General features: G+C 31.5%; 2 protein-coding genes across 8 annotated transcripts; both read left to right on the plus strand.

Moving 5' to 3' along the window:
- Positions 1-4027: 4027 nt before the first annotated feature.
- LOC111295653 (protein EXPORTIN 1A-like) lies at positions 4028-17274 on the plus strand. 7 transcript variants are annotated; one of them, XM_022889236.2, is made up of 32 exons: positions 4028-4540; positions 6276-6392; positions 6638-6730; positions 6860-6931; positions 7270-7377; positions 7456-7538; positions 8380-8518; positions 8638-8706; positions 8807-8884; positions 9091-9153; positions 9247-9291; positions 9595-9702; positions 9823-9921; positions 10474-10677; positions 11155-11214; positions 11657-11767; positions 11989-12086; positions 12357-12465; positions 12674-12739; positions 12850-12948; positions 13054-13134; positions 13261-13350; positions 13751-13836; positions 13945-14025; positions 14110-14292; positions 14811-14877; positions 15376-15486; positions 15721-15828; positions 15910-16047; positions 16121-16258; positions 16331-16435; positions 16569-17274. In XM_022889236.2, the coding sequence occupies exons 1-32, from the start codon at positions 4442-4444 to the stop codon at positions 16689-16691; spliced, it is 3231 nt and encodes a 1076-aa protein (XP_022744971.2). In that variant the 5' UTR covers positions 4028-4441; the 3' UTR covers positions 16692-17274. The 7 variants fall into 7 exon arrangements, with proteins under 7 accessions (XP_022744971.2, XP_089599386.1, XP_089599388.1 ...); XM_089743258.1 differs by lacking the exon at positions 9823-9921 and having other exon boundaries at positions 4093-4540; XM_089743260.1 differs by lacking the exons at positions 11989-12086; positions 12357-12465 and having other exon boundaries at positions 4050-4540.
- Positions 17275-18423: 1149 nt separating this feature from the next.
- Positions 18424-18999, plus strand: LOC111294713 (F-box protein CPR1-like). Its single transcript, XM_022888107.2, has one exon. It carries the CDS (start codon positions 18424-18426, stop codon positions 18997-18999), a length of 576 nt encoding a protein of 191 aa, XP_022743842.2.
- The last annotated feature ends 1272 nt before the right edge of the window (positions 19000-20271 follow it).

Here is a 20271-nt window from a genome sequence, read left to right on the forward strand (position 1 = left end):
ACTCCCTACTAAAGATAGATTAATTACATGAGGGATTCCTGTATATGAGATATTTGTATTATGTAAGCAAAAGAAAGAAAGTAAAGATCATATTTTTTTCAGTTGTAGCTACTCAAAAGAGGTATGAAAAGAGGTACTGTCGCTATGTAACCTAAGACGGAAAGTAGTTGGATGGGAAACTGAGTTCCAGTGGGTTGTTGCCAAGCTTAAAGGGAAGGCATTAATTTCCATTATGCTTTAGTTGGCTTGGAAAGCATACATCTATGGGATATGGGCAGAGAGAAATAGAAGAATATACAAGTCAGAAGCATTAGTAGGAGATATGATTTTAAAGCAAATCAAAGAGATAGTCAAGTTAAGAGTAATGGGACTGAAAAGTGTTACTTTTGATCATGTAGATCAGGAATTGAGTGAGAGTTGAAAGTTAAGTAGAGATATGTTTGAACTGTAAATATTGGAATAACTGTACATGTATTTTGTAGCAGTTTATTGCTTTCTTGGATAATGAACATAATACTCATCCCAAAAAAAATATCTTTCAAATTAATAAAATTTATTTGAAAACAAATCAAAATAATTAATATAAAACATGTAATGATTGTTTAAGATCGTCCATGTGTTAAAAAAATAAATCATCCACATCGGGTTTTTTTTTTTTTTATTATTGTTAAAAGCCTTAGCTTTTATATATTTATATAAGATATATTTGCACAAAAAAGGATGAATAAAACAATATACTCATACTACAAGTAGGGCTATTCATGGGTGGGGTTGGGTTGGGTTCAGGCCGAACCTACATGATATCTCAATATTTAAAGCAAACTTAGGCCTAGCTCAACCTGATTTTTCTAGCCTTATTTTTTGCCTAAGCCTATTTGTACATGTAATAACAAAATCTAAACTCACTCAAAACACTGAGATTTAAATTTGAAGAGAAAAGTTTTTTTTTTATAAATTATTAATTTAACTAATTTAATTGATTTAAATTGAAATTATGAGTAATTTGGATTTAAGTTCAATTTAATTTTGTTAAATACAATTTAAAATTGGATCATTATTTTATATAAAGAAGAAATAAGTTTTATTCTATTATAATTAATAAAGCAAATTGAAGTTGTCCATTATAAAAAATAAAACAAATGAGTCTTGTCCCACTATAATAAAAATATTTTTTAGTTTTCGGTCAAACCAAGCTTTCAATGATGAAATTCAAATCTGACCATTTTTTTATCGAATCTCATTTATTTGTTTAGATTCATTTAACCGATTTGATATTTATATTCAAACTATTCAAAATTTCAGACAAGCTTTTTTGTTCGGGCGAGCCACCCGACTCATGAGCAAGTCTAGCTATAAGGCATATTTTGTTCAAGCATTACATAGTATACTATTAATCCAATATGTGTTAAAAAAATTTATGTTATGCATAACGTATAGTTCAAATTATGAATAAATAGAAGTGTACAATAAAAAAAGCTGCCATCTATTACATAGGGATACTGTAGTTTCTACTACATCTTAACATGACAAAACCTTATCACATAAACAATACAAATCATCTAATCAACTTATCTAAACTAGTATTCTTCTTCCCTCGAATAAAAACTTAAAAAGTCACAATAACTGTATTGAATAAGAGACAATCTATCAAGCATTTCCAGAAACAACATAAGTTGGATTTCAACCTGTTGTAACAATTCTATAATTTGAGTCTGGTTTTGGCCTGACTATGCTTCAATTAAACAAAATAATCAAATTTCAAACAAGCAAGCAATATTCTTCAAAATGATGCAACTAGGAAATTACTTCAAAACTTTTATTTAAGTGCAATATGTTGTTAAGATTAAGTACTTATTTCAATCCAAACAATTTGAATTCTAATAAAAAAAAAAACTAATTGCACAAATATTAATAAATAATTACTGGCAAATGAGATGAAAAATTAGATAATAAAAAAAAATAAAGAAGAAAACCGAAAATTATATGGTTTATTTTCATCTCATCAAAATTTAATAATAATCTAGATGCTGAACCTATCAACCCCCAAAAATGAAAGATGAAAAAGGCTTACCACTGATGCTTGAGATCTCAAACTTTGTACGTCCTAGTTAAACTTGGACTCTGATGAAACTATATATAACAAAGTCAAGCCTGTCTCTAAATGAAATTAAACACGAGTGCAGCCCAAAAATCTGGTTTATTCCAAATTCGCCCCACATACCCTGGTTGCTTAGCTTGAAAACTAGCTATTACAGGTTTTTATCCCTCGCAAAGCCGTAGCATTCTAGTTTTTCCTTTTGAAACATTACGATGAAAACAAAATGCTACATTGAACAATATTTCCGAGAAAGAGCTGCGAAGAAATTAAAATCGATAAATTTATTATTCTATCTAAATGATTTACATCCATTTCTCAATGAATTATGTTAAGAGTGTTTATAATTTGATTTTAATCAAATTAATCGATTGAATTGATTTAGTTTGATTAATCGATCAAATACCAAAAATAATTTTAAAAAAATTTTGATTTTTGATTAGTTCGATTCAAAAATTAAATATTGAATTAATGAAAATTTTAATCAAAATATAAAAAATTCAAATATAAAACGAAAAATATATGAACTAAATTATTTTATTTAATAAGTTATTATAGTTTTTAATATAATATTTTGATATTTGAATATTTTATTAAATAATTTTATTTAATTTATTTAAAATATAAAAAAATTTAAAATTTAAAATATAATTTAACTTAAATATATTTATTATTAAGGTAATTAAAAAAATTAATTGAATCAATTAAATTAAATTCGATCAATTAATTTTAAAAATTAATAATTTTAATTCAATTAATAAAAATAAAATAATTTAATTTAATTTAAAATTAATCGAATTAATCGAATAAACACGGTAATCTATGCTATCTAAAAAATTTTGTAACCTCTGTGCTCAACTTCAAGAAGCCTATTAAAAACCGTTACGAAACAATATTGAACCTATTATTTCGTATACCATACTGGTTCACCCCATCCTGCCAAGGTAGCATCAATTAACTAGCTAAACTGCACGAGAATTTTACGTTTCTTTGCTGCTAGCAAAATTTTACTTCTCTGTTTCTACCACATAGTTTAAAGTGTATGGGCAATTTTCATAAAAAAAAAATATTTAATTAGAAATGATTAAAGTATAATATCATTTAAAAATTAATTGTTTTATATAAAAATTAAAACCATACTACTATTTTAATGCTAGAAATTAAACCATTTTGCTAATCGGATCGAAAAGAACTATTAAAAAATTGATATAAAATTATCTTCAAAACTACTAAAATTATTATAAAATAATATTTTTGATAAAAAAATCAATAATTTAAAAATAAAGTCTATTCTATGCAATCTGATAATTATATTAATCAATTAAGATAAATTTTAGATTAAAATTATTATGAAATATCATTGTCAGTTTTTTTTTCCTCAAAATTAGGTAATGCTGGATTTTAAAAATAGAATCATTTTTTATTTTTATTTTTTTGAAAAATAAAAAATATTAGTAAACATATATTTAGTAATTAAAAATAAAAAATAAAATTTTAAAATATAAAAATGAAAATGAATTAAAATATGAAAATGAAAAAAAAACTGTTTTCAATTGAGAAATAAAATATGTATGTTACCTTTTTTTTATTTTGTTAGTTATCATATTAAAATTTTTTTAATATTATTAATTAATAAATATATATTATATTTATAATTAGATATCATTAACAGCAACATCAATCAATATTTTATTTATTTACATATTATTAGAAAATAATTTTTATTTTTGTTTATCAAATATAATTTTTAAAAAATAAAAAATAAGAAATAAAAACTATTTTTTAAAAATGAAAATAAAAAAAACAGAAAACTATTTTTTAGAATATCCATTCTTTCCAGTGTTTCACCTCACTCTCTCGCTCTTCTAAATTCTAGGGTCCCAAAATCTCTCTTCGTCACATTAAATTAAAAAAATATATTTTATTTCGAAAAAGTGCCCAAAGCGAAAATATAAAAAAAAAATAATAAAAAAAACATTTCAAAAGTCTCTCCTAGCGCCCCGTCCGCCCTCGCTCCCTCTTTCTTCCTGCTTCAATTTTAAGCTGTCTCTTTTTTTTTTTTTTTTTAAATTATCACTCTCCCAGTTATATATAAGTTCTTTCACTCCCATAAAACCAAAAGCCCTTTCCCCTTCCATTCTCTCTTTCTAGAAGATCCTCTAATTTTTTTTTCTTTTTCGTTTTCGTTTTTTGTCCTTTTGTCTTTCTCTCATTTTAGAAGATCCTCTAAATTTAGGGTTTGGTACGAACAGTTTCTAGGGTTTTTGCTGTGTAACAGTTCTAGTTGAAGATTAGTGTTGGGTTTTATTTTGAGGGGACGTGATAGAGAGGGGAGTTTTTTTCGATATGGCGGCTGAGAGGCTTAGGGATTTGAGTCAGCCGATTGATGTCTCCTTACTGGATGCTACTGTTGCGGCCTTTTACGGCACCGGATCTAAAGAAGAGGTTCGGTTATTTATTTGTTCTTTGTTTCTTTTTTTCTATTTACACTTTTCTGTTTCCAGTACTTGACTCTTTGACTGGGAAATGAGGGGATAAATTTTGTTTTGGTTCCAGTGTTTTTGGTTGAAACCGGTTTTCTGTTTGGTTTCCGATAAAGTAAGGGAGAGCTTGGGTTCGTTGGTTTAATATGGCTAGGCATTTACTTCAAAGGGGCAAATAGTCCGGAATGTGGGGGACCTGGTTGGAATTGTTTGATATTTTTTGAATTTCTAGGGTTTAATGTCAGTGAGTTTGACTTGAATGCGTTTTTTTTTTTTTAATTAGGAATTTGAATTTCTTTCTAGTTTGCTGGATAATGTGTGAAAATGTGGTGGTGGCTTGGGAGGGTGGGGGAATAAACATAATTAAGGTTTTGGTTGCACGAACCTTTGCTTTTTGGGAAGTGCCATATGATTGCAGGGGTAGAAGTTATATTTCAATTATGGGCAATTTTGAATTATCTCTTTTTTTTTGTTTTTTGAAAGGAAACTTGCTAGACTTCTTTTCCGCTATTAGAAAATGAAGGAATGTTGAAGCTTTTTAGCTGATGTAATTTCTAGGCTGTAGATGTGGTTGGCCTTTAAATCTTGGGTTTTAGTCCTTTTGGTTTGATAGGCTTTATATTTCTTCCATTCAAATAGAATAATTTGGATAGAAGTAAAAAGAAAAGGACAAAATGTCCCTTATATTTATCTTGCCTTGACCGATATTTCAAATCTCTCCAAAAATTAATAGATTTGGAGAGAAATGAAACCAAATAGTGCATTCTTTATTGTTTGTTCATTGATGAATATGCCCTTTAAATCATTGACAACTCATTTCATTTTATTAGTCCTCTTACGCATACAACGAGATAAATTGAATTTCATTTAATTCTCGTCATTTCTCCTATCATTTATTTTCTATTCTCTTTTCTGTCTAATGATATGAAGTAGTTGATCAAGGTTTATGCATTTTTACTTTCTTTTTTTGTATTCTGCTTTGGTTTCTCTGTAGCTGAACAGATTATTTAGTTATTGGCCAAAAAAAAAAAGAACAGATTTTTTAGTTTGGTTGTTTATGCTCAAGAATTGTAGAAAGAGCTGTTTGAGACCTTAATTCCCTAGGTTGCTGACTATAAATACTTGGAATAAGTAATTTCAGTTAAGGTGTAGATTTTTAAAGTGATGGGACTTGTTCTTGTAGAAACCAGCAAATGGTCATTTGAAACTTTCTTCTGCAATTAAGATTTTCTGTTGTGAGTTTACTCTGATCATTGACAATCTTTTTGAGGTTAGATAAATGAGGGATCAGTAATTAAATTTACTTTTGAATTAAAGTTGTTAATCTGGTACCTCGTTTTTAGGAGCAAAAGACCTTTAAAATATTAATGTTTCCCTTATGAAATTAACAATCCGAAGTCTATCTACCTCAAAAAAAATAAAAATCCTAAGTCTAGAATCTCATTTACATTTCAGTAATTGTTCTGATTTCACCTTGTTGATCATACTTTTTATCAATTTTATTTGGTTGCACTATTGATAAAAGTGAGTGATTTGTCAGATAGTTACTACCACTATTACATTTCTGGCATTTGATGAGTCTCTTTGTATTTTTCACATATGACATGCCTCATTGGGCTATCATTATGTTTTGGCTTGGTCTTATCATTATTTTTTTTTTGAAAATTTTTTTTCTGTAATTGTGCATCACTTCGCAGAGAGCACATGCAGACCAAATCTTGCGGGATCTGCAAAATAATCCAGATATGTGGCTTCAAGTTGTGCACATCCTTCAGCAGACAAAGAGCCTGAATACAAAGTTCTTTGCCTTGCAGGTCAGTCAAATTTGTAATCTATAATTACTAGTATGGCAAACTTGCTCAAGGGAGTTTGCATTCCTATGTTGTGTATGGTGCTTGCACCTGATAATGTCCTGCCCTTGTAGCTGCCTTGTGATTGATACTCTCAAAGAACTTTTTCTGACACATGACTTGAGTAATGCCAAATACCATAAAAAGAATTTGAAATCCTCCATTCATTCTGATGATTTTAGGGAGCTTTTTTTCCTGCTTATCTGCAGGTTCTTGAAGGTGTTATCAAGTATAGATGGAATGCGTTACCTGTTGAGCAGCGAGATGGAATGAAAAATTACATTTCTGAAGTCATTGTACAGGTAAAAGAGCTCTTAATTGCTTTTTTCCCTGTTGGATTAAGAAATCTCAAAATTTTTTCCCTGTTGTCCCATTTTTTTCCCTTCAGTTTTTTGTATATTCATTCTCTCATGTTTTTTCTCCTGTACTAGTTGTCAAGCAACGAGGCCTCCTTTCGAGCAGAAAGGCTGTATGTCAACAAACTAAATATCATACTGGTTCAGGTATAACTTACCTACCTCATAAAAAATGTATTTCATAAAAGAGGAGCAGGCTTGCTTTAGAGTTCATTGAGTTTGTGACGAAATTACTTTATCTGTCTGCCTTTTATTTATTTATTTTTTATCAGTGGCAATCTTTACAATTTATAACGCCAAAATTATTATTTTGATATTTCTTTTTCCTGTTTGTTACCATTCTGGTGTGTGTTTATGAATTGCTCCTTATAAGTTTTCACAAGTATTATGTCTTTAATCTAAAATGAGAGGAAATTAATGGCTACATTAAATTCATTTATATTGTAATTGTAGTCTATTAAATTATATGCCTACTGAATTTACAGATCTTAAAGCATGATTGGCCTGCTAGATGGCAGAGCTTCATTCCTGATCTTGTTGCAGCTGCAAAAACTAGTGAAACAATATGTGAAAATTGCATGGCAATACTAAAAGTAAGTTTTGTATTAGAATTTTTCCTTACTAAAACTAATTGCAGATTGTGATGATAACACAAACTTTTCTGCTATCAGCTTTTAAGTGAAGAAGTTTTTGATTTCTCAAGAGGTGAAATGACTCAACAAAAAATCAAAGAGCTTAAACAATCACTAAACAGGTGAAAATATTTTTCATATTTTGAGATCAGGGTTATGCTTTTGTGGATGTCTATTGTTAAGATTTCTGATTACATTTTAGTTTCTATTTTCTAAATGTTTCCGTATACAATTCTTGGATGTTCATTGGTAAGATCTCTGTTTGTATTTTTGTTCCTCTTGTATAAAATTATCCTCGGATTGAATAGTGCTTTCTTTTTTTCTGATTTTAAATGGAAAAGCCCGAAGTTCGGTTGTTGGTAATTGTCAGAGTCATATATAAATTAAAGTTTGTCTGAAAAATAATTCTGATTAAATTTCTGGCATATCTGTCTACCCTTGGATATGCCTAAGGATCATATTAATAACTATTATTTGTTGACATGGCATGTTTGCGGAAATTTGTCTTGTGAATTTGTGTTCACATGTTGACATATATGATATTGGGCATATGAGCTCATGGCTTGCACAGTAAATTGGCAACAAGATCCGAGATTAGTTCAAAAAGTAAATGAAAAATGGGTCAGAAAAGGAACATGACCAAAATGACCACCACATCTTAAATCAAGTTTGTCCCCTCAAAGCTATGTAATGTACAGATTTTTTTTTAATCTAAATGTGAAAACTATTAAATGAACTATAATCTGATGAAGATTTCATTTTTTCTTGTTGGTACAAAGAAAATGGTTAAAGGTCTCTCATTAACATTATATTATTGATTATGCAATTTTACCTAGCTGCTTGAATTAAGCAGTATAAGGTCTCACTGATGGTAATTTTATTCTTCCAAGCAAGTTTTATGTTTGTTATTTGATTGTTCTTTGTGCAATTTATCTTCCTAAATGTTTTATTTGTTTTCTACAGTGAGTTTGAACTCATTCATGAGTTATGCTTATACGTACTATCAGCTTCTCAGAGAACAGAGCTTATACGGGCTACGCTATCCACCTTGCATGCATTTCTTTCGTGGATTCCTCTGGGCTATATTTTTGAATCAACATTGGTAAATAATTCTTGATTTCTCAAATGACTTAGCTGTCAATGTGTTGTGCATGCAACTTTTTTGATGGAGTTCTTATTACATTTGTTTCACCTCACATGCTGTATTAATGTGTCTTACAGCTGGAAACACTCGTAAAATTTTTCCCTGTGCCATCATATCGGAATCTAACCCTCCAATGTCTAACAGAGGTAAATGTTTTTTAAGAACTTTTCCTAGATGGAATAAAGTTATATTCTTGTCACTCTAAGGAAGCAGATCTTTATTTATTACATTTATGGGTGATTGCAGGTTGCTGCCTTAAATTTTGGGGATTACTATAATGTGCAGTATGTTAAGATGTACAATATATTCATGGTCCAGTTGCAGGTGTGTGTCATCATGTACTCTATAAGTTCATTGAGATTTCCACTTAGAACTTAGGTTTGCAGATCCGTACATTTTCTTTTTGTCTCATTGTTTTTTATTTTATCTGGTCAATATTTATATTTAATGTTGCTTTTCTTCATTCTGTGTTTTTTCCTTTTGCTTTTGTTCTCTGGTTAATATGTTGGTACTTTTTGGGCTGCTTTTAGACCATTCTCCCACGAACTACAAACATCCCTGAGGCTTATGCACATGGAACCAGTGAGGAACAGGTATATTACCAGTCAGACAATTCCTTTCTGGTGTACATTTTGATATAAATAAAATTTTCTTTGTAAACTCATTTTTTTATGTTATTGCTCCAGGCATTCATTCAGAATTTGGCACTGTTCTTCACTTCATTCTGCAAGGTAAGTTCCCTATGAAATCAACAAAGCTCCTTCTGATCATAAGGTGAAAGATGGTTAATAAATGATAGGGTTGGTTTAGTACCCATAAAGTCCCGAATCTGATGTGTTGATGAGTGCCTATATGCATACAAAGAAATGATCCAAATTACAAATATTGTTGTTCTAAACTTGATTTTACTGTTTAAGTTTTTTTCTTTTTTTTTGATTAAGCACATTGTTAAATATTGAACTGATCAAGCGTAAAATCTTATTTGGTAGCTTGGATGCAGATGGTGTTTTTAATGAATTGTTCTTTGTTTTCAGTTTCATATTCGGGTGCTAGAGACAGCACAAGAAAATATCTCTATGCTGCTAATGGGTCTGGAATACCTTATCAACATATCTTATGTGGATGATACAGAGGTCTTTAAGGTATCATGGCATTTTGGTATCCTTTATTTGTGAATTGTTTGTTGTAACTTCTTGTTCCTTTTTTAACCTTTCGGAACTTGGTTTTGAAAGTATTATGTTGCTTATCTTCTGGTTAAATAGGTTTGCTTGGACTATTGGAACTCCTTGGTCTTGGAGCTATTTGATTCAGATCATAACATGGATAATCCTGCAGTAACTGCGAACATGATGGGACTGCAGGTATCGGGATGTTTACTTTAAAGCCATTTGTTGTAAAGGATTTGGAATGTAGAAAACCACTTACGGTCTCCATTATAGCTCAAGTGTTATCAAGTCTGTGTGCAGCACATCTTGTAACTCTTTTTTCTTTTAGCTACCTTTTTGGCAAAATCTTCTTCCTTTCTTCTTTTCTGGGTTTTTGTCTGGGAGGTATGCCAACTGGAAACAAATAGCATAGGGGGTATACCTATTATTGCCTCAAATCTAGCAATATATATTAGAAAGTGTTCAAAAAAAATTCATGTTTACTTGTTATTTTTGCATGTTTAGATGGAAGACATGTAAGACATGATATATATATATATATTTTAAAATTGTTTTCTATCTGTTTGTGGAAATTGATTTGGAATTGGTATTGTTAATTCTAGATAGCCCTACAGCATTTTTTGATTATTTTTTAAATAGATGTTTTTGGCTGTAGTTTTTGTGATTGTTGAATTACTACAAGATTTTCCATTTCTAGATTATAGTGGAAGGGTCATTCATTTCTTTCCAATGAATTGAATCTGACAGGTGCCTTTGCTTCCTGGCATGGTTGATGGTCTTGGTGCCCAGCTTCTGCAACGACGGCAACTTTATGCTGGTATAATGTCAAAGTTGAGAATGCTCATGATTTGTCGTATGGCTAAGCCTGAGGAGGTTCTGATAGTTGAAGATGAAAACGGAAATATTGTTCGAGAGACAATGAAAGACAATGATGTTCTTGTTCAGTATAAGGTGATAAATCTCTAATATCAAATGTGTGATGCTTACTCCAGATAACTAACCTTCATGATAAATAATTCCCATCCACGATGGCTTAATCTTTTACTTGCCTAAAAATCTATCAACTAATTATGGCTAACTGGATTGAATGATAGGCTGTGCTTTCATCATTGGACAGTTATAGTATTTTTCTTGGCATTATTTGTAAAGTTCATCTAGTAAGATATCTGCTAGGTCTGTACGTCTTTGGTCTAAAGGTGCCTGTAAATTAAAATTTCTTTTATCTTCTGAGCTATATGCTGCTCTTGATATGTGGAAACAAAAACTTCGAAGCTTTATTATTTCAAACTGCATAGGTGTAGAAGTTTGTATTTCAGTATTATCTTATTTTAGAAGTTTATGTTTTGGTTTTATTTATATATATATATATATATTTTGAATTAGTTGCTTTCTCCTGGATTCCATTTTAATTGAAGTTATATGCTGCAGATTATGAGGGAGACGTTGATATATTTGTCTCACCTAGATCATGAGGATACTGAAAAGCAGGTATATGAATGTGGGACATTTATAATTTTCTGTTTTCTAGAAGGTAAATGATGTTTTGTACTGCTTCCAGACCTAATTTTGCTGAGGCTGGGAGTGCATTGTGTTTTCTAATAAAAATGAAAAATTCCCTGGTCGAATTACTACTCTAAACAACTGCAGCAATCTGGCATGTAAATATTCTGTTGCATATGAGATCACTAATGTAATGTCAAACCAAGGAATGATCAGAGAAAAAAAGAAGTCAACTTTCAAATTCTGGGAATCTAGGGATTATGAAGGAATCCTTTTTTCGTGATAGATCAGTCTTGGATTTTAGTTTTTTATTTTCTCTAGGGATCTTATGCATTAATTATTTTCTACTGGTCATTCTTTTTAAAGTTTGTGGCATATTTTTTATTTATATGATTCCATTTGTATTTGTTTCATTATCTATGTAATGCAGATGTTAAAGAAATTAAGCAAGCAATTGAGTGGTGAGGATTGGACCTGGAACAACTTGAACACATTATGCTGGGCAATAGGATCTATTTCTGGTTCCATGATGGAAGATCAGGTATCATTCTATCTAGACCAAGAAAATCTAACCACAAGCTCATTGATGGAAGAAAGAAGTTATCGAAAGCTAATGATGTGTTAGCTTCTAGACAGTGAAAACAATGCCTGACATGAAGTGATGTAGACAGTAGACACATACACATATACTTGCCTGAGTTGCTAGCTCCTCCTTGTATGCTTTTTGCTTAGATTAATTAACATGTTTGGAGTTCATTGCAGGAAAACAGGTTTCTGGTGATGGTCATTCGTGATTTGTTGAATTTGTGTGAAATCACTAAAGGGAAAGACAATAAAGCTGTTATTGCTAGTAACATAATGTAAGAATATATAATTTTCAAGAGCGTGGTGGACTGTCTATGTAGATTTCTCTCTGGACTCTGCAGTTACTATTGAAAGAATGCCACATTTGTCTTTACATCCTATGCTATTATTTGAATGAAATGGCTTTTTTTGGGCACTTTTAGTATGACATTTGCTTGTTGGTGACTGTAGGTGCCTGAAGGAACCTAACTGCTGCTCATTTCCTACATGCTATATTTTAAAATTGCTAGTCTTAATTTGATGTTTGTTATTGGTTCTGATTGCAGGTATGTTGTTGGACAATATCCAAGGTTTTTAAGGGCTCACTGGAAGTTCCTGAAAACTGTTGTTAATAAGTTGTTTGAGTTCATGCATGAAACACATCCAGGAGTTCAGGTAAAACCATTGGGAAAAGAAATAATTCCCGTCTTTGGAAGTGTTAGATCAAATAATTCAATGGTGAAAACACTTGTTTGGTGCATGATCTCGTTATATAACGATGGTCTTAATAATATTATGATTTTTCTACTAATGATGCTGATAATACAAGATTGTGGCTATTATTTCATACTATAATGTCTTAATATAACGTCTGGCGCTTCAGGATATGGCCTGTGACACATTCTTGAAAATTGTTCAGAAATGCAAGCGAAAATTTGTGATTGTGCAGGTATTATCTACTTTCGACATTTGGCCTGGATGGTTATAACTAGATATTTATATGTATATTTTGTTTGGTCAAAGCCTGTTATATTTATGAGCTGCATCTTGTGAATTCAGGTTGGAGAAAATGAACCATTTGTGTCTGAACTTCTTTCTGCTCTTGTAACAACAGTCGCTGATCTAGAGCCTCATCAGATTCATACATTTTATGAATCTGTATGCCACTTTTTCCATTTCTGTACTATTAAGATTTTTGCATGTGTATTCTCTTGCTGAATGAGTTCATTTTTCCCTTTGTTTTTTCTTAATTTTAAATTTCAGGTTGGTCATATGATTCAAGCGGAATCTGATCCCCATAAGAGGGATGAATACTTGCAGAGACTGATGGAACTCCCCAACCTGGTTTGTCATGGATGAACAGTTGCCTTTTTGTTTCTCTCATATGCATGCATGTGTCTGTGCCATTGCAGGCAAATATGGTGAGGTTGTGGTGGTAGCCTGTTTCTTATGATGTTGCTTGTAGTGCAGAAATGGAGTGAAATTATAGGTCAGGCACGCCAAAGTGTTGACTTCCTTAAAGATCAGGACGTGATAAGAACTGTGCTAAACATATTGCAGGTATTCTTATTTTCATGTGAAGTGTTTTCTTCATTTCTTTTGTTGAATTTTTATAGAGCATAATGGACCTTTTTAATTTTCCATATTGTAGTCAGGGACCTGCCTTTTGCTGAAATACAAACTATGTTTTTCTGTACAGTTTCTATTGCATTGTACAAAATGAAAAGTAGAAATTTAAATGGTAGTTCTTGAAAGTTTGTCGTTTATATGGAGGTGGGATTCTTGATTGCTATGATAATTTAATGGCTTATGTCCGTGTATCTGTTGACTGGATTCTTTGGTGGTGGATTAGTGCTAATCTTTCCTTGCAGACTTGATGTATCTGATGTACATTCTGTGGTTATAGTTCCATCCTTATTGGGATTTAGTGAGACTTAGAATGAATCTTTTCACTTTGCAGACAAATACTAGTGTGGCCAGTTCTCTTGGAACATATTTCTTAACCCAGATTTCTTTGATTTTCCTGGACATGCTCAATGTATACAGGTAAAATATCCGATTTAGTAGTTCAAAATGCAAGTTTGAGCATGGAAATGCAATAAACTTTCTTCTTGCTAATATGGGTAATTTATGGTGCTGTAATAAATTGAACAGAATGTACAGTGAGCTTATATCAAATAGTATCGCTGAAGGTGGGCCCTTTGCATCAAAAACATCCTATGTGAAACTTCTTCGGTGAGACCAATTTTTACAGACATGCTTTTGTTTTTTCGTTCAATCAATACTTTCTTGTTTTTTCTAATGTTCTTTATGAAGTAGATCTGTTAAGAGGGAGACACTTAAGCTCATTGAGACATTTTTGGACAAGGCAGAAGATCAACCACAGATTGGGAAACAATTTGTGCCCCCAATGATGGATCCAGTTCTTGGTGACTATGCTAGGAATTTACCTGATGCTAGAGAATCTGAAGTTTTGTCACTTTTTGCTACAATAATAAACAAGTATGGTACCACTGCATACAGTTCCATTTATATGATGTAATATTGAACTAATATCAACAACTTGTTGACTGTTGTTGAGTACATGAAGCATTTCTTTATCCTTCTTGAGAGTCGGGTGGCTTTGTTGACTATTACTTACTATACCACTCAATCTTGTATGTCTGTTGTTGATATTTCTTCTAAGGTCCAGCTAGAAGGATATGGAAAGCCCTTGTCTTTGCACATTAATCTTACCAAGATTAATGCAAATAGTTATATTTTTATACATTGGTGCTTTATTACCATATGCTCTGACCGATATCAGTTCTGTGTTGAACACTTTTAAGCTTCACTGGTTACTAAATTGTTTAAGGGGCAACATTTTTTTTTGTGTCTAAAACATGCATTTACCTTCTGTTTATCGTACATATACTTGCTGAAGTGATGTCATTTCTTTTAGGTTTTGTTATTTTTGTTGTCACTTTTAGTATCAAATCTTTGCATTTCTTATATTTTGGTCCTGTTATTTTTGCATGAAGGTATAAAGCTGCAATGATAGATGATGTTCCCCGAATATTTGAAGCTGTTTTCCAATGCACATTGGAGGTGAGTCATTAATTTATATATTTATTTTATATGTGTGCTACTGAAAGAAGGAAGAGCTCATGGGGGATGGTGGGATTGGGTGTTGTCTAAGCCCTCTGTAAAGCTTAGGGTGTGGTACTACCGGCTGAAGCTTGTATTTGAATAGGAATTTTGTTATTGTGTTAAAGTCACTAGAGATTATCAGAACAAGCATGAAAAGAAGGCATTTTAAAGTACTGGTTACATGTCACTAGATTAAAAAAGGTCCCTTTTGTTAATTTTTGTTTTTTATGGAGGAATTTTTCTAGATCATTTCTTGTGTCCTTGAGATTTGATAAAATCTGGATTCACTATGTTGTGATATGGCTGATAGATAACATTGTCAGAACTGCATTTTTTTTTTTATAATATTGTTGCTGAAAGTCTGATGCTGGTTTAAAGATGGCCAGTTAAAGTGGAAATGTTATAGTTTATTCTTAAGTTGCTTTGCCTATAATTTATTGTTGCCATGCCTTGCAGATGATAACCAGAAATTTTGAAGATTACCCAGAACATCGCCTCAAATTCTTTTCCTTGCTTCGTGCCATTGCTACTCATTGTTTTCCTGCACTTATTCTGTTGTCAAGTCAGGTTGGTGTTGGGTTTCTTCTCTTTTCTGATCTATTCTAACTGTCCTTTAATTAAAAACATGAAATATTTCTTTTACTATCTCTTTAAATTTCTGTTTCGGTCTAAACTTTTACTATTTCTACTTATAATGGATTACCTAATGTCAGTTATTATATCCTTTGGATATTAGAAAGACTTTCAAGACAATCATTTGTTTATTACTATTTTTTTTTCATGCATCTGCATCTGCATCAGCAACTAAAGCTAGTAATGGATTCAATCATTTGGGCATTCCGGCATACAGAAAGGAATATTGCTGAAACCGGTCTAAATCTTCTGCTGGAGATGCTGAAAAATTTTCAGGTCTGTTAGTGTTGTGGTTTTCCTTGGTTGATAACTTTGTTGATATAGGATGCTGAGTTTTTTGTTTTGGTACCATGACAGGCTTCTGAATTTTGTAACCAGTTCTACCGAACATACTTTTTGACCATTGAGCAAGAAATTTTTGCCGTCTTGACAGACACATTTCACAAACCTGGCTTCAAGTTGCATGTCTTGGTTTTACAGCATCTGTTCTGCCTGGTAAAGTATTTAACTGTGCGTTAGATTGTTCTGATTTATATCAGTTTAATCTTAGTTGATGAATTATTTTCAGGTTGAGAGTGGTTTGTTGACTGAGCCTTTGTGGGATTCTGCTACGGTTCCATACCAATATCCAAATAATGGAACATTTGTTCGTGAATACACAATAAAACTTCTGAGTACATCATTCCCCAACATGACTGCAGCTGAGGTATGATAACTGGTTCATATCTAATTGATTATTCTTTTTACTGAGTCGATATCTCTGATCTATTGATTTCAGGTCACTCAATTTGTGAATGGACTATTAGAGTCGAGAAATGATGTGTCCACATTTAAGAATCACATACGGGACTTCCTTGTGCAATCAAAAGAATTTTCTGCTCAGGTAAAGCTTTGAAAGAGAAAAAAAAAAAAAAATACTTTGCTAAGAGATCTATCTTTGCTAAACTGTTATTTTTAGTTGAAATTTAGAAGTTCCACTGTATGATGAACTAATCATTCAGCTGTACTTTCTGCAGGACAACAAAGATCTCTATGCAGAAGAGGCTGCTGTACAGAGGGAAAGAGAGCGACAACGGATGCTTTCTATCCCGGGACTCATTGCCCCAAATGAGATACAAGACGAGATGTTAGATGCATAGATGTGACTAATTTTTCCTTGGAAGCTAATTTGTTAAATTTTGACTTGGGAGTTAAGGTCGCACCTCAGTTTTACGACCAATATCCCTGAATTTTAACAGATTTCTGCCATTGTTTCTCATCACTCCCCAAACTTTCCATTTATGTTGAAAATGGTGAATCGGAAAGTTGCCATGGAACTCAGGTTTGGGTGCTGGAGATGCTGCCTACATGTCTATTGGTGATGTGTAGAATATCAAGGTGTCTGGCATGGGGATATTTATCCGATCGAGTCATTATACCGGTTTCCTAGCTGCAGCTTGATACTTGTATTATCATGATGGTTGGGAAGCAATGCAGGCTGTTTAGATGACTTGCTTTTAAGTATTGTTGATTCATCCTAGGTTAAAAGGGAATACTAACCTAGGAGGGTTGTGCAGAAAATTTTTTCCTTCTGCTTTTTTTTTTTTATTTTATTTAAGTAGAACGCCATTATTATGTGTTTCAGTGTTTCGCTACAAGGCTTTTGTCCTTAGTTCTTTACTTTATAGTTTCAAGTGAAGATAATGTACTTTTACGTAGTTAAATATACTAGTTTCTTTTAAATTATTGGTTCCAGTTTTCTTATCTGAAGCGCGGAGTAAAAAACTTTTATTATTATGTAATCCCAAAAGTTTTAACCATTGACCATGAGGGAGAATTTGAAGGCATGCTATCAAACAAATTGCACAAAGCGCAACGCAGTTGGCCCAGATAGCCCTACTAAAAAAATCAAGTCATTGTTGGATTTAGATAGATAAATGGTTATGAAATTAAACATATTGGAAGGGACAGGTTCGAATATTTTTAGGATAAATGCTTTTACAACTCTAATAAAAAGAAAATAATTCTTGCCAAAGAAAAAAATTTTTTTAACATCTTTTAAGCATCTTACTAAATTTTTATTTTGGGATAAGTAAAATATTTAAAGAGTTAATTTGAATTATATTAGAATTATAATTTTTTGGACAAATAAAAATCTAATTTTTAGATATTCACTAAAACGATGTCATCTAATTGTTTTTTTCAAAAACATGTAATAAACCCTCATTGACTAATTAATTAGTAAAAATAAAAGAAAACAAAACAAAATTTTGAAAATTGAGTAAAAATAAATAGAAAAGAAAAGAAAACCAATCAACCACGTTTAATAGCTTTAATTCTTCTTCCTTTTTTTCTAATGTTTATTTTTACTTTAGTTTAACTTAATTATTAATTTTAAATAAATGGACTGAAGTGATTAACTCAGTAAAGAGAAATGATTTGATATGAAGGGCATATTTTTATTTTATTTTATTTTTTTTGCATTTGATGATATTTGGGATTGAACCTGATATATATTTAAAACCCTGGGCTCAATGCAAAGAGGAAGTTTTCAGGAGAAGGAAAGTAATGACAGGACCTCATCTCCGATATTCCTACGCCTGCCGGTGAAAGCTCTTTTACGCTTCCGATGCCTCTCCAAATCTCTTGGCAGCGAAATCGACAGCCCTGATTTCAGCATTGCTCATCTCAAGCAATCACAAAAAGCTAAAAGCGGCCGCAAACTGATTTATAGTGAAACAAAATTTATGTATCCTGATACTGGTATATATGCTGTTGATTTTGATGATTTGCTCGGTGGAGCCATTAAATTAAACAACCCTTTGAAATCGAATATTGGCTTCACTGAGGTGCGGTTGCTGCAACGGTTTGGTCTTGTTGCGTAAATAAAAAATGGAAGTTCCGTTGTGGAATCCCTTCACCAGGAGGTACAAGAAGAAGTTACCAGTTTGCCCAGTAAATTTGCCTACCGGTTCTATTAGGTATTCAAGCCTTTTTGCATTCGGATACGACTACGCCGGCGATGACTACGTTGTCGTACGGATTGAACAATATTTTGTCAACTACGGTTTTGCAGTCCAAGTTTGGGTTTTTGATTTGTCCTCGAATTCATGGAGAAAAATTGAACCTCATGATTGTCCTGGAAAGTACTATTTTCGCTTGCTAGACGATCAAGGTGTGTTTGCAAGTGGGGCATTGCATTGGCTGTCGAATTCATCCAGACATGGGTGTGATGAGATTGTTAGCTTTGATGTTTCAAAAGAGAAGTTTCTCAGAGTGTTTCCGCCAGTTCGACCCCACGAAGAAGGTTTCACTCTTTCCTTGGAAGCTTTGGGAGGGGACCTGATTTTGTGTTCAAATTCAACAGAGTTTTACCCAGATGAGATGTTGTTTGGGCTGGCTTCATTGGAAAACGCTTTGCTTGGAAAAAATTGTATGGGTGCCATCATTACGAAGTCTAAATTTTAAAAGTACGCTGAATTTGTGAAGCCTTTGGAGTATTCAAGGGATGGAAACAGGATTCTATTGCACTCTGATCGTGGAGATTTATAGTGGTATGACCTTAAACACAAAACAATCGTGGGGTTGGAGATTCTTGATTCACCTAGGGTTTCTGATGTCCTTTGTTTTTGTTGGGAAAGTCTTGTTTCGCTCGGTGCTGGTAGTGAATTTGATGGGGTGGGGATCTGCTAAGCTAATTAATTGAATGATTAAAGGATGTTATAAGAGTTTCTTTAATTCACAAACTATTCAAAATTGTTTTCCATGTTAATTGTTAGCAAGTTCATTGACAAGTACCGCTTAATTTAGTTACCTTTGCTTTTGCGGTTTTTCTCTAGTTTTATGATTTTTGAACCGGAAATAGTTATTATGGCATTGAGATTTAGTATTACAATGACGAAATTAAATATTGATAAAATTAAAATTAATAATTAAAAAATATATTTAAATAAAAATGTAATGATGATGGTAAAATTAAATATGATAATTAATTACTTTTACTAAAATTTTTTAATTTTATACAAAGATAATCAATTACATTAGGGCTTCAGTTAAAAATTGGAAAAACGATGCAGTTGGAAGCCTTTAATTACATTGCTAATGTGTTATCTAAATGCATCCTAGACCTTCAGTTTGAAACGCGATAAAATTCAAGTAGAATTTTAATCGCCCTATATTTGATTATGTTTTTAGTATTTAATTATGTTTGATTTTTAATGCTATTTTTAATATTTAATTATGTTTGATTTTTAATGCTATCTCTTTACAATATATAATTACCCTATGTTTCTTATAATATCCTCCCTAATTAATTGGCATAAAATTTAAGATTTAATGGGCATATATAAATAAAAAAAATTGTGTCATCAATGGAGCATTAATTTAGATGATATGATATGTGATGTAATTTTTAAAAATTATGATTAATTTAAAGAATATAACATGTGATATAGTTTTTAAAAATGATGAATTCAAAAATTGATACGTGTAATATTTTTTTCAATAAATTAAGTGAATATGTAAATGTGCCAATTAAATTCTAAATAAGAAACCTATATGCCCACAATTAATCCAAAAAATAATTATAGTAGTTTTTTTTTTTCACTCACAATTACTCAAAGATTATGAAGTAATTCCTTCCTACAATTGAGAATGATGAATTTGTTTCTGGCCCCCAAACAATATAGAATTTAAAAGAGAGAAAAAAAAGAAGAAAAAAGAAAGTAGTTAGATTTCGTT

The sequence above is a fragment of the Durio zibethinus genome, chromosome 14 (assembly GCF_047325235.1).
Source record: "Durio zibethinus cultivar Kanyao isolate XHJ-2024 chromosome 14, ASM4732523v1, whole genome shotgun sequence".
Lineage (NCBI taxonomy): Eukaryota > Viridiplantae > Streptophyta > Magnoliopsida > Malvales > Malvaceae > Durio > Durio zibethinus.